Source organism: Trachemys scripta, chromosome 3, assembly GCF_013100865.1.
Source record: "Trachemys scripta elegans isolate TJP31775 chromosome 3, CAS_Tse_1.0, whole genome shotgun sequence".
NCBI lineage: Eukaryota > Metazoa > Chordata > Testudines > Emydidae > Trachemys > Trachemys scripta.
Window position 1 is genome coordinate 130,823,235 of NC_048300.1, and position 14,188 is coordinate 130,837,422.

Below are 14,188 nucleotides of genomic sequence, written 5' to 3' on the forward strand. Positions count from 1 at the left end.
TTCTTGAGTCGTTCACCCTTAGCTCTGAAGTTTATTATAATTGACATTATGAAGGGATGATTGCGGGATGTCCATATCATAGCCTATTCCTCTTCTTCAGCAGTTAAGGTTTGACCCTGGTACCAAGTATTGAGAATATTTGTAAGAAAATGAGCTGGAGATAGTGCTTGTCCCATTCGTTTTTTTAATACTTGTAATTTAACTCTGTCGTTGCATATTTCGCTTTTTAAGATCTCATTCAGTTCCTTCCAAATTTCAGCAGCGTCAGCAATAAAACAGCTATTTCCCTGCATTTTGTTCAAGGCTACAGAAATAGGCTTCAGGGTACTCGGCATGTGTTCAACATTTCTCTTAAACCCAATGTTGAGAACCTTGGCTGTGACAGTGCCATCTATTTTTTCACTATTTTGTTCACAAACTGTCATCAGATTAGGCCAGTTCGTGATATAGTACTCAAAATAGTCCACTACTGAGTTCCATCAGACGTCTTATGGGATAGTTAGTTTGGTTCCTTCCACTTTTTTTCAGAGCAGCTGCTGCAAAGTTGTTACGGAAGTATTTTGCAATTTCAACAACATTAGCCTTTATTTCTGGAACACTGAAATCTTTGGCTTAGGAGGTGCATCAAATGAGCACTGCAACCCTATGTTATTAGCTTGGGACTCGCTTCTAAATAATTTCTTCTCATCTTGGATACATTTGCAGCATTGTCTGTGACCAAACGGCGTACTAGACATTTGAATTTTTTTTCACAGTTTGTTATAGCTTTTACTGCTACTTGTAAGTATTCTGCTGTGTGTGCATTTCCTGATGTCTCAATTGTTTCTGTAAGGAAGACATTCCCTTCTTCTGTTGTCACACAAGGACATACAACAGGATCATTGTGGATATTGCTCCACCCATCAACACTCAGGTTAACAATTTTACCCTCTATACCTTTTGCACGCTGCTCAATTTCTCTTTCATATACTTTATCCAGCAATTTGCCTATGACATCTGCTCTGTTGGGTGGACTGTATTCTGGTCTTAATGACTGAACCATGTTAATGAAGTGTGGGTTCAACTTCTAAATCATATGGAAAGGAGAGTTTGTTGCATAAACAAACCAGGCAATTTTTCATCAATTACCTCTTTTTATAATCTGCTGGCTCTTATCTCAAATTTATCTATGTTTTTTTCTGGATGATGGAGATTTTTTTTCTTTTTGCTACAGGTGATATACTGTGGCTATGTGACATACATGATGTGACTGAAACACTATCATTGGCAGATAACTCTGAAACTATAGAAAATGATGGTGATCTTGAAGGTGGATAGTCTTCAGAATCCTGTATGTTGAGGATGGATTCTCCTAAACAAAATAAGTTAATGCAGTTGTTTAATTATTATTACCGTACTGCTCATTTAGTATGTCGTTGCATTCACTGACACTCAGTACTACTTTAAAGGTAAAATTGTATAAGGAAGATCTGCCTATTTCAGCTATTTGTTTTTTATCACAACTGCATCTAAAATGATAGTATCATAGAGTAACAACTATATTTTTTGCTCAAACATGAGAATTCAAAAATAGTCTAGAAGGAAGACAGGCGATCCTTAAGAAAGAAGTATGAAATAAAGAAGTTTACCAGCCTGAAGATCCTGCATGTTCAGGCATGTTCCTTTCATCATCTTCAACGCAGCACCTTCCTGAGAAGGAACACTTCTCATGATTTGGTTTCATTCTGGCAACTAGGCCTTGCATTTCTTTGTTGCACTGTTTGCATTTTGCACGCATGCCTGTCTTACCCACAGGTAGAGGAACTTCATTAAAATATTCCCAAACTGGGTCTCCTTTTACAGCCTGCTGCTATGATAGGTTTTCCCTTCTAGTGAGAAAATGGTATGGTAGATCACAAATCAATGAAGGCTACACTCAGAAAGACCTCAAGACTTCTGGAATATGCTGCTCACAGTTTCACTTTTGTTTCTACTGCTTGTCCCTCCTTTCTCACATTTATCTCCAGACTTCTTTTCCTTATCCAGGTCTATTCCGCCTACAACAATCTTCTGTTTCATTGAACTTTTGCACTTTAGAGAGAGGTAAGGGATTGACTTTGTGTACACAAATTTGCAGAGGGACAATAAGGTTGAGGTCTGTTATTTCTCACATTTATATTTTATTTATTTATTTATTTATTTAAAACATTTTTGCTGTTAACAAGCATGTTACCTCTGGAGACACAAATCCACAGTTTGAGAACTGCAAAACTAAGCATCTCTGATGGTATCTTCTAGACTGAGCACTGAGTCCCATTGGGTAGATAGAAAGATTAACCTAAATAATCTATACAGAAGCCCCTGGAATCCCATAAAATTGGGTCCCTAATCCATGAACTATTGGAACTCATTTACAAAACTTTTCTTAAACATTACAAGAATATGTCTCATACTATAGAATTAGAATTTATAATCTTTATTCCGTGATGAGGTATCTTTGAGCTATAATGTGTCATAATTAAAAATATCTTTAGATAGGTTTTTTCCTCAAAAAGCATTTTATCAAAAATCCAATTTAAATAAAAAAATTCAGATTTTTTTTTTTATTTTTTTTTAAATCATTGATTTTTATCCACCCTGACTCCCATTGACTTCAGTGGGGCCAGGATTTAATCCTATGTAATTTAAATTGACAGTGTTCCTCTAAAATAACCATATATAAATGATATTTAAGAAACATTCTTTGTTTATACTTTGATCAGTTAAACAGGTAAATATTCTTGGAAATCATTATTTTAAAATGTAAGGGTCTAGAAAAAATGGAATAATTTAAGAAATCTGACTAAAGCAAACTGTATTGTCATGAGACGATAGAGTGCTTCAGGCATGTGAACATCCTAAGGCAAAGCTGACGGTAATTTAACTTACTGATAATGTCCATTAGGGTTATAGAAGAATATCATAACTGTTTCACTTCAGAGTATTACAGAAAATAACTAAACTCCTGTAATTTGGGTAGAAATAAAGCGGGGAGGGGAACTGAAATGGAAAAAGGAGACACAGCAGGTATTAAAAAGTGAGATGAGTATTTGAATAATCTTAGATGTATCTATGCCAAAATGACAAGTGTGGTGTGTAAGCAAGAAGAGACTATGAGATGTCTTATAACATAAACAACATTATTATTCAGTTGGTGTTAGAGACATTGTAGATTAATTCACACAACTGGAATGTCAGTGTAGATGGACATGACCTGTCCAGGAAACTAAGGCAAGGGATCAGGTGATGCTGTGAAATATATCAAGACTCTGTACAAATGCTTTGAGGTGAAAGAGGAAAAATCCCTCTGGATTAAAGGGACCTTATCAAGTAAAACTTAATTTTTGAAAATAGGTTACTTTATCTTTATACATTAAATTAGTTATTTCCACTGTTTCACTTTAATAATTTATATGTTGGCCTTTATGCTCTTTATGCTTACTTTTTAAATTTGTGTTGTACAATGAAAATCATTAAATTGGTTATATTTTCAGTTCTTAGTGTTGCCATATTTGCGTTTCATGCACTGAAAAAAACCACACAAAATTGCTGACAGATATAGGGACAGTTGTAGTACCTGAAATTACTTTTAACTTGCTTTTCGAATCTGTCTAGATTTCATAATGTCTAGATTTCATATTATAATTGAAGTCCCTTAAGTTTTCTAGATAGCTGTTGTAAAGCTAGCATAGCCACACACAGAACTGTCTGTGTTCTTGAATTCTAGGGACAACTTTTTTTTGTTTCAGAGGGTAGAGGAAACATCTAAGGCTAGCTATTTTAGAGATGATATTAATAGCCTGGAAATGGTATATAATTTCGCTTAATTGTGGGGAGTGCAAGTGGGTTTTTGTTTTCTAAGGAGAAAAAAAAGATCCAATGAACTTTTTTCCACATAATCCTGTTTTAAAACCTTAGTGACGCTCTGAAGTATTTACATGAATATAAGGTATGCAAAAAAATTTTGACACTAGAAAATTCAGGATTTTAATTACTTTCAGTAGGGGAAAACAGAGGACAGTCCCAACCATATATTTACTTGGTGCTTCCAAAGCTCCTAAAATTGAGGGAAATTATGAGCGAAATTGATTGGGAGGACAAATATGGACAGAAAAATGAAAATTGGGAGCTCTTTAAGAAGAGTTTATTAGATGGCCAAAATGCCATGATTTCATAAGCAAGAAAGCCCAGTGGTCCAGTGGCAAAGACAGCAATTAGAAATATAAAAGCAATATCTAGTATATGGAAGAAAGGAGAAGTAGATAGCAATCAATATAAACAAAGTTAAGTGTAGAAAATTGATAAGGGAAGCTAAAGACATGCAGGAAAAAGCCCTGCCAGCCATGAATAAGGACAATAAGGCATTTTTAAGTATATTAGGAACAAAAGAAATCTTACTGCTGGTAGTATTTATTTTATATATTTATTTATTTATTTTATTTGTATTTCTGTAGTGCCTAGTAGCCCTAGTCATTGACCAGGATCCCATTGTACTAGGCAGTGTACAAACACAGATTCAAAAGAAAGCACTTGCCCCAGGGGGCTTACAAACGAAGTATAAGATAAGAAACGGCATATGGATATACAGATGGGGAGTAAACAGTGAGACAGTATAGGTCAGCATGAGAGAGAGTGTTCTCTGCACACTAGCAGCCTAACTGTTGTCAAGTTTTTAGTAGGCATCACAGCAAAGGAGAGTTTTGAGGATGGATTTGAAAGTGGATAATGTGGTGGCTTTGCAGATGTTTATGGGGCACCTCCCAATCATGTGGGATAGCATAGGAGAAAGCATGAAGGTTTTCGTTTGAAAAATTAACAAGTGAGCAGTAGAGGCTGGCATCATGGAGAGGCGAGCACTGAGAGTCCAATAGTTAATGAAAGATGATAGGTAAAAGTGTTTATTAACTGTGAAGGCCTTGAAAGTGAATACAAGTTGGTGCTGTAAAGAAGGGGGAGCTATTGGAAACATTCAACGAAGAAGGTAATGTGCTCTAAGTGACGGGCCAGAAAAATGATTTTTGTAGCAGCATTGTAAATAGATATGAGCGGGGCAGGATTACAATGGTATAGACCCAGTATTACATGGAGACGGTAAAATGATTAATAATGCAGAAAAGGCAGAAGCAAAGTGTTCAATAAATAGTTTTCTTCAGTATTTGGAAAGTAGGATGAGGTACTTGTGTCATATGAGGACGATAAAGTATTTTTCAATCCATTAGTAAACAAGGAAAATGTTAAACATCATTTACTTAGAGATAAACATTTCTAAATCATCAGGCCAGGACAACTTGGACCCACCGTCCTAAAAGAGTTGTCTGTAGAAGTGTGAGGGGGGGGTTGGTTTTATGAACTTGCCTTGGTACCAGTAAGATTTTAATGCTGAAATCTAACAAACCAGATTTGCCAATTTTATAAGCATTAAAGCCAATATTAGAATGTAGCCTAATAAGATAAACCCTCTTTAGTGAATCCAGGGAGCATTAGTTTACTGATTTAACACTAGGTTCTTTTTAGGTAAACTTTCATGTTGCACAGTATTTCTCGGATGAGGACACTTGGCTATTCTTAACCAGTCAACAATTTATTAATTTACCAAGAACGACATCAATATACAATCAGCAGTTCACCAGTCAAGTGTAGATACAAATCAATTTCTAGATATGTACTGAGCATGCCAGGACAGTCCCATAAAGGAATTGTTATAGACTAGGATTGAGGCTGAGACGTTATAGGCTCAGCAGGAACAATGCACATCACTACTGGCACTCTTAAGAGTATGGTCCCTGTCCTCAGACTTTCGGCACAATTCGTTTCTCAGAATTGCGTTGTAAGTGGTAACAGCTTTTCCCATAGGAATCAATTGTATGAAGGGGGGATTGGTTACTGAACTAGGGCTTGATACGCTATTTTCACCACAGTAACCCAGATTTTTGTACTAAATGAATTATAGATGACTAATGTTGCAACATCAATGTATTTACTGTACACTGTATTTTGTAAACAGCATTCAAATAAACATATAAACTCACATATGCTGCTCAGAATGCCGGCAACACAGGCTCAGAAAGCCAGGGAAATGGCATGCATGCTGAGCCTCAGCTAATTACTGTTCAAGCTTTCTGATTGGCTGAGCCCGGGGCCGGGAGCCAATCAAAAACAAGTGGCAACCCTACATGGCAACAAGCTACCCTGCTGCCTCGAAGCCAGTCAGAAACGACCCCTTCCAGCTCCATACCAGCACAGTATAACGCAACCAGGAAGTGATTTCAAGCACATTTTATGCAAATTGAGCATCATAAGGGTGAAACAAGCATTGTAGGGGTGACAGTCAATTGAAAAGTGTCCTAAGACCGAGGACTCCCTGTAGTTTGATAATTTAAATTTGTCCCTTTCCTATCAAAGGAATCACTTAAAATTGATTTCTCTCTCTCAAGCCAGTTTACTTGGACTTATAAAGGAGAGCATGCATACAGAATTAGTTAGTTCTAAAGTATGGTTACTTGAGGTCTCACTAAAGAGTGTAAATTCAACAAGACAATCTTTAATTATTTATATTAAAGATAGAAGGATAGACACAGGCTTTAAAATCAGCGAAGAGTCTTGTGGCACCTTATAGACTAACAGACGTATTGGAGCATGAGCTTTCATGGGTGAATACCCACTTGGTCGGGTGAAGTCGGATGCATCTGACGAAGTGGGTATTCACCCACGAAAGCTCATGCTCCAATACGTCTGTTAGTCTATAAGGTGCCACAAGACTCTTCGCTGCTTTTACAGATCCAGACTAACACTGCTACCCCTCTGAGTCTTTCAAATGAAATCTCACCACTTCTCCCTATCTTGGTAACCCTGCGACAGGGGAATAGTCCTCTCCATAGGGCTTACCTGGGCATTAGTTGTACTTCTGGATTTTGAAGTTTACTCTGGGGTCCCACATGGATGGTGACCTTTGTTTTGTATACCTTGATTCCAAAGGGCAACCCTCCAATTTCTATTGGACACTTTCTGCTTTTTTTCTTTGCTGCTTCCAACAATATCCAGTAGATGGCATTGGTGTGGAACAAGTTTGTTCAATCATATTCTTATCGGAGGGCGTTTGTTTGATTCATTTCAAAGATTGTATTTCAGCACTAGACCACATTCATTGCAATTTTCCCCCTTTGTAAGCAGCTTATTTTAATTCGGAGTTTTACTCTAGTCTGGTGTCTACCTCTCTCAATGTTCTCTTTCCTTCTTGCACCATACAACTCATGCCACTTCTACGGGGAAACACTCATTCAGAAAGAATACAAAGAAAGTCCCCTACTAAACCTACTGGACATGGTCCATATGTTCTTTGATTGTATTAAGCATTTCACATCATTTAGGTCTCGCAAGAGAAGATACTATCCACATAGAGAGAGAGAGAGAGAGAGAGAGATCTGACTGACAAGGCAAACGAATGCACAGTTTAGGGTGAAGGCAAGGTGGTTTGGATTTCTTGGGGTAACAAACAGACCTATGTGACCTACAGTTTTCTGGGTTTCACAGCTGTTTTCACCACCCATCTCTTGATCCACTTGCATTGTACAGTGGGCCACTTTGCCTAGAAAAGCAGGGTATTACTTTGTTTGGTATCCTTTTGAGACTTTTTTCAGCTACATTGGGTGGGAGAAAGAGACTTTATCTGTATGTAAATTATGAGAAATTCTTGCTCATAGTATTCTTCTTTAGCTCGCTTTTTGGTCTCTCTTGCCGGGGAGTGGAACTCATAACCTTAGCTGATCTGTAGCTCCTTAGACAGAGTGTCTCATGTGATGTGAATCATTTTCTCACTGTCTTTACTTCTTAGGTGGAGTTCAGTAGTAGGTGGGTCCTATTTGGGGATAAACAGAGGTGGATAATTTTTCTTAATTTTGAGGGCCATAAGGAAGTAATAGTTATCAGTCATTCAAGGAATATCTGTTATCTATACTCCTTACAATTGATAAGATCTCTGGCCTGCTGATCGTAATTTTTAATAGATCTTGGAGTACCTTGGCAATTCCAGGAGACTGGAAGAGTGCTAATGTTGTGCCAGTGCTCAGAAATGACAAGTAGGATGACCTGGGTAACACTAGACTGGTTAGCCTCAAATCAGTCCCAGAAAAAATAGTTACAAACACCAGAGTTTTGAACTGACCGGTCAACCACACATCTCATTTGGAACCGGAAGTATGCAATTAGTCAGCAGCAGAGACCTAAAAAAGAAAATACAGTACAGTACTGCATTAAACATAAACTACTAAAAAAATAAAGGGAAAGTTTAAAAAAAAAATTGACAAGGTAAGGAAACTGTTTCTGTGCTCATTTCTTTTAAACTAAGATGGTTAAAAGGTGCATTTTTCTTCTGCATAGTAAAGTTTCAAAGCTGTAGTAAGTCAATGTTCAGTTGTAAACTTTTGAAAGAACAACTATAACATTTTGTTCAGAGTTAGGAACATTTCACAGTTACGAATAATCTCCATTCCTGAAGTGTTCATAACACTGAGGTTCTACTGTAGTGGAAAAGCTGATACAATATTCAATTGATAAAGAATTACAGGATAGGAATATAATTAATCACAGTCAACATGATTTTATGGAAAATAAGTCTTGTCAAACCCGGTTTCATTCTTTGATAACACTACAAGTTTGATTAATAAAGATAACTCCTTAGATGTGATATATTAAAATGTTTGTATGGCATTTGACTTAGTACTGCATGGCATTCTAATTAAACAGTTAGAACTATACAATATCAATAAAGCACTCATTAAATGGATTAAGAGCTGTCTAATGGCAGATCTCAAAGAGTAGTTGTCAGTGTGGAGTGGTCATCAAATGAGTGTTTCCAGTGGAGTTCTGCAGGGATTGGTACTAAACCTGATGCTATTCAACATTATCTGGAAGTAAGTATAAGATCACTGCTGATAAAAATTTGTGGATGAAAAAGATTGGTGAAGTGGTAAATAATGAGGACAAGGCAGTCATACAGAGCAATCTGTATCATTTGGTAAGCTGGACTTCAAACAAAATGTATTTTAATGGAGCCAAATGCAAAGTTATACATCTAGGTACAAGGAATGCAGGCAATACCTACAGAATGGGGATTTACTGTAGGTAAAGCATTGACTCTGAAAAGGGGTTAGTGGTCATAATGGACAAGCATCTCAACATGTGCTCCCAGTGCAGTTCTTTGGCAGAAAAGGCTAATGTGATCCATGGATGCATAAGTAGAAATAGTGAGTAGGGGTAAGAAGTTATTTTACCTCTGTCTGTGGCATTGGTGGGACTGATCCTGGAATACTGCATACAATTCATGTGTCCACATTTTAAAAAGGATGTTGAAAAATTAGAGAGAGGGTACAGAAAAGAATCATGAAAATGCTTTAAGAGTTGGAGAAAATGTCTTTCAGTGAAAGACAAAGAGCTCAATCTGTTTAGTTTATCAGAAAGAAGTGACAATTACAGTGTATTAAGTATCTTCACACGGAGAAAATAGTGGGTACTAAAGAGCTCTTTAGTAGAAGAAGGCATAACAAGAACCAGTGGCTGGAAGCTGAAGCTAGACAAATTCAAATAGAAAATTAAGCATTTTTTAACCATGAGGATTAAACTGGAACAAACTGCCAAAGGACGTGGTGGATGCTCCATCTTTTGATGTCTTCAGATCAAGAATGGATGCCTTTCTAGAATATATGCTTCAGTCATACAGGTTATTAGGCTCAATACAGAGGTAACTGGGTGTAATTCAATAGTCTGTGATATATAGCGGAAGTCGAATGGGGTGATCTAATGGCCATTTTTGGCCTTAAACTCTATGAATCTATGACATGGTCCTAGAAAAGCCTACTAGTTATTTTTATTTTTAAGTCATCAGTGTTGAATTTGCTAGGTGGTTGTTTCTCATTACAACTGTAGCGTATGTGAAAACTGCAAATGGGTAACAGGTGTTTACCAAACTCGGATTTTACATAACAGATGACTCTACAGAAAGGCACTGAGGTTGCTCAAAAAACAATTGAAGAGGTTTAGAAAGGGACCTAACTAGGGTTTCATCCTAAGCACCACATTTGTACAGCTACTTTGTTGACAAGCACCTCCCATAATGGTGGGGCTCCTCCTTCCTTTTAGGGGGCTATGGTACTTCCAGTCCAATAGGAAGGTGCCTCATTTTCCCTCTTAATCCACATATTTCTGGCACTAACTAGTTAGGGGAAAAAGGAAATAGACTCTAGGGCCTCCCCTTTCGTCTCACACGCTAACAGAAAAAATGAGGAAGAAGGGGGCATGGAATGGGGAGAAGGAGAGAGTGATGGGCAATGAAAGGGAGAGGGAGGGAAAAGGAGAGGAGGGTGGTAATGTAAGGTATGGAATAAATGAGGGAAAATGACTCATCGGAGAGAAAGAAAGGGAAGGAAGGGTGGGATGAATGAGTGAATGGCTAGATTAGACTTCTGCCAGAAAGAGAAGGCTTGGAGATTTGATCATTTAGACACCATGTGAAGGAACCAGGGAGTTCAAGTGGCATATTGTTTAGGATGCTTGGAGCATGTCCCCCTGGATCCTGCTTCTCTTAAGTGTCTTAACCCTCAGCAAGTTTAGCAAAAAAATATAATAATAATAATAATCCTACTTGAGCCAACACCTGTTCAGCGGTAGCAATATGAGCCTTGCTGTAGAAAAGGCTCTGATAACTTAAAGCATTTTTCCAGTATATCAATTAAACATGTTCAGGAGACTTTAATTGGCTTGGTGCTAAAAATGTCTGAAGCTATGGCTTTTCATGGTGCAACTGCATTGGTGCAACCACCAATGGGAATATTTTTTTCTAAAATACTCTATAGTAGACAAATTTCCAAAGCAGGCATCTGCCCCCTACTTACAGGGACTACATCACTCCAGGAAGCACTGGGGTGGGCTCAGCTAGTCTCTTCTGTTGGAGAAACAGTTGAAACTTCAAGAATATTAAATTTTATGCAATTTCAAACTTGTAAATCTTGTGATTTGATTTACATTTTGAAGGTTTCCTTTGCAATGAAAAGGAACTATGAGGTTACTACTTTTTTGAAGAAAGCTTAGATTAGATGGAACAGAGCTTGTAGAACTCAACAGACCTCCAACAGAAGTTGTTGTAATGCATGCGGAGACCCTCACAGTTTCTAGGTGTTTTGAATATTTAGTCTCTGATAGCTTAAACCTTTTCACACCAACCTACTCCTGTGGATTAGTTCTCCTTGAGGATTAGTATATTGTAAAACAAGCTTTAAATTTTTACATTGATCATTTGACTTATTTGTGGACAAAACAAAATAGAACATTTTTTCTAACAGTGATGAAACACTCGTTTTTCTCAGATCCCCTAGCTTTCAAATGTCTTATCCAGTTAACCTCAAACTTTCTCTCTCACACATTTTTCTCATGGGCAGAGACTTACTTCAGGCAGAAAGCTGCAGGCCAATGTCAAAATCAAAATTACAGTGGTCATTTAAAATTGTAATAAAACAGGATCTCTGTTATATTTGGTTGCATTTGAAGTCAAGAGTAACTGGTAAGTCACAAGAAAGGAACAGAGTTCAACTTTCACTTCCTAAACTTAGTTTGCAGGGCTGGTAGTAAGAAAAAAAAATGTTTGTAATTTAAACAAACACAACACCTTTTTTCCAAACCCTTTTCCCAGTAGAGTTGTGCTTTCGGGCTGCTCTAGTAAAATTAACTTACCACTACCAGTAATTAGTATCTTCTTCTCTTGTTACCTTTGTTAAATGTAAACCTTATTGCAGGCCTGCCAACAGCAATTCCGGGCCCCAGGGCAGAACAGTCAATAGACCCCCACTGGTGCCCAGCGAGCTGCCAGCTGTGCTGCTGGATACACTCTTCTGACACGGCCAGGGCTTCTACATGCACCTGCCTCACCTCCCGCCACGTTCTGCTGCTCTCCCTGGTGGGCAGGAGCCCGGGCAGGAGCCCAGGCAGGGAGCAGGAGGGAGCCACTTTTACGCCGGCCCCTCTCGGTCGCTGCTCTGCAGCCTTGTCCGGCAGCTACCAGAGAGATCCTGGCTGGGGAGGAGGTGGCTTCCGCTCCCCGCCCGGGTTGGCTGCTGGGGACCCCAACACCTGAGCCTGGGCAGGGAGCGGAATTCACCTCCCTAGCCAGGCTCTCTCAGGCAACTGTTGCATAGGGCTGCGGCGCAGCATCTCAGCGGCTGGAAGGGGCTGGTCCCGCCCCTTCCACTCCTGGCATCTAGGCCATGCGTTGCCCAGGCCCGTCCCTGCCCCACCTCTTCTCACCCCCTCACTCCTCCCGCTTCCCCCATTGCCTCCAGCATACCCCCAAACAGTTGGCGGCGGACAGGAGGCACTGCGGAGGATGAGGACAATCTGATTGGCGGGGCCCGGCGCTGGAGGGGGAGGAGGGACCTGTCAGTGGGTGTCCCACCCAGGCGATTTAAAAGGGCCTGGGGCTCCCAGCTCTACCAAGGCAGCAGTGGTGGCCATGGGCCCCAGGCCCTTTTAAATCGCCCGGACCCCTGGGCAATTGCCTTCTTTGCACCCCGCTGTCGGCCTTATTGTATGATTCATTGGAGAACACCAAAAACTATTCAGGATACGCAACATATTTGAGTGAATGTTGGTGGAGTAAACATAACTTTCGGAATATCTTCACTTTTGAGTGCTTGATCTCTTACCTTGACATCAAATTGACCCATGATTTTTTTTTTTTTTAGTTTTTTTGCCATTTAATAGATTTCCTCAGGTCTGTTACAATCAACTTACTTTAGCCTAACCATGCATATTTTTATTTTGCAGATTAATTTAACAGTATGTAAGTAATGCAGGTTGTACATTTTCCTTGTTAAGAGCACATTCTTCAACAGTATCCACTTGTTTTTGACAGTGTTCCAAAATTTCCACAGAAAACTATAATTTCCCCCCCCCTTTTAATTCATATAATACATGCTTTTTACAGGTTCCTGAAAGTTTGTGGCTCTGAACTAGTGCGCCTTGAGTTGGCTTGTGGCCATTTTCTCAATGAGACTTGCTTGGAGGTCATTGCTGAGATGTGTCCAAACCTTCAGGAATTAAATCTCTCCTCCTGTGATAAGCTACCACCTCAGGCTTTCAACCACATTGCCAAAGTGTGCAGTCTTAAGCGTCTCATCCTTTATCGAACAAAAGTAGAGGTAGGAACAACTATTTTTAACCTTTACAACAAGTATTTTGATTCCTGCTAAAATTGTAAGTGGTTTAATTAACAGTTAACAAATTAAAATCGTATGAATAATGCAAATAAAAATGTTATATTTTGTGTTTACCAAGGTAGTTTCTGGATTTTTAAAAAATAGTAGAAATTTACTTTTTTGTTCACTTTATAATCCATATACAAAACTGGTGGTCTTTCCTGACCTTTAAAAAAATAAAAAATAAATAAATAAATAGAGTGCCCTATTGAAATCTTACTAACAACTCCTTGCTGTTACAAAATATACTGGAGTGCTACTAGTACATTTCAAAATATCAGACCATTAATTACAAACTGCAATTGACAAAATAAATACATTTTGTGATGTACCAATCTTGTTTAGTAATTAATTTCCTAATTATCAAAAATCACGTATCTAGAAGGAGTTACTAATAAGTAAAGTTCTACTGTATTTTTTTTATTGTCAGGTATTTAATTTAGGTATTGGACCTGAAATATTTTTAGACAACGTTTTCACATATAATTATCCCCATTGCAGTTGAGTAGTTCTATAAAGTAAGCAACACTGCCTAATTCGTGTTATTTCCCATAACAAAGGTAGTATCACATTTTTTAGGGCCTATATCACGGTCTTTGTATTTGTTTTTATGTTTGTGATTCTCTAAGTCAGAACTCATTTTCTGGTCTGATTCTGACACTGTGCAGCTATGTCCCACTTCTTATTCACACCACATTGTAAGGTTATAATCTAGCTCTTTAGCAATACCCCTTAATCCTGCATGACCTTAACCCAAGAGACCAGTTTAAACAACTAAGCATGCACAGCATTCCAAGTTGCTCTATGTTTTGATCGTTGTAATGAACAAATGAGAGAAGGGAGGTGTGGGGGGGAGGGAATTTGAACGCACGTATATGTTTCAACTTGACCAAATTCATCCTTGGCATTAGACAGTGGAACTCTCACTG

The 14,188-nt window shown here is 38.5% G+C and overlaps 1 protein-coding gene across 4 annotated transcripts in view; it reads left to right on the plus strand.

The window, feature by feature from the left end:
* FBXL4 (F-box and leucine rich repeat protein 4) overlaps positions 1-14,188 on the plus strand; it is a 113,919-nt gene that overhangs the window by 39,994 nt on the left and 59,737 nt on the right. For all 4 annotated transcript variants that reach the window (XR_004645179.1, XM_034766000.1, XM_034765999.1 and 1 more), the window contains exon 6: positions 12,989-13,202. Coding sequence is in view for 3 of the 4 variants with exons in the window: in XM_034766000.1 (XP_034621891.1) it covers positions 12,989-13,202 (214 nt within the window). In the remaining variant the exon portion in view is untranslated. The remainder of the gene's footprint in view (positions 1-12,988; positions 13,203-14,188) is intronic.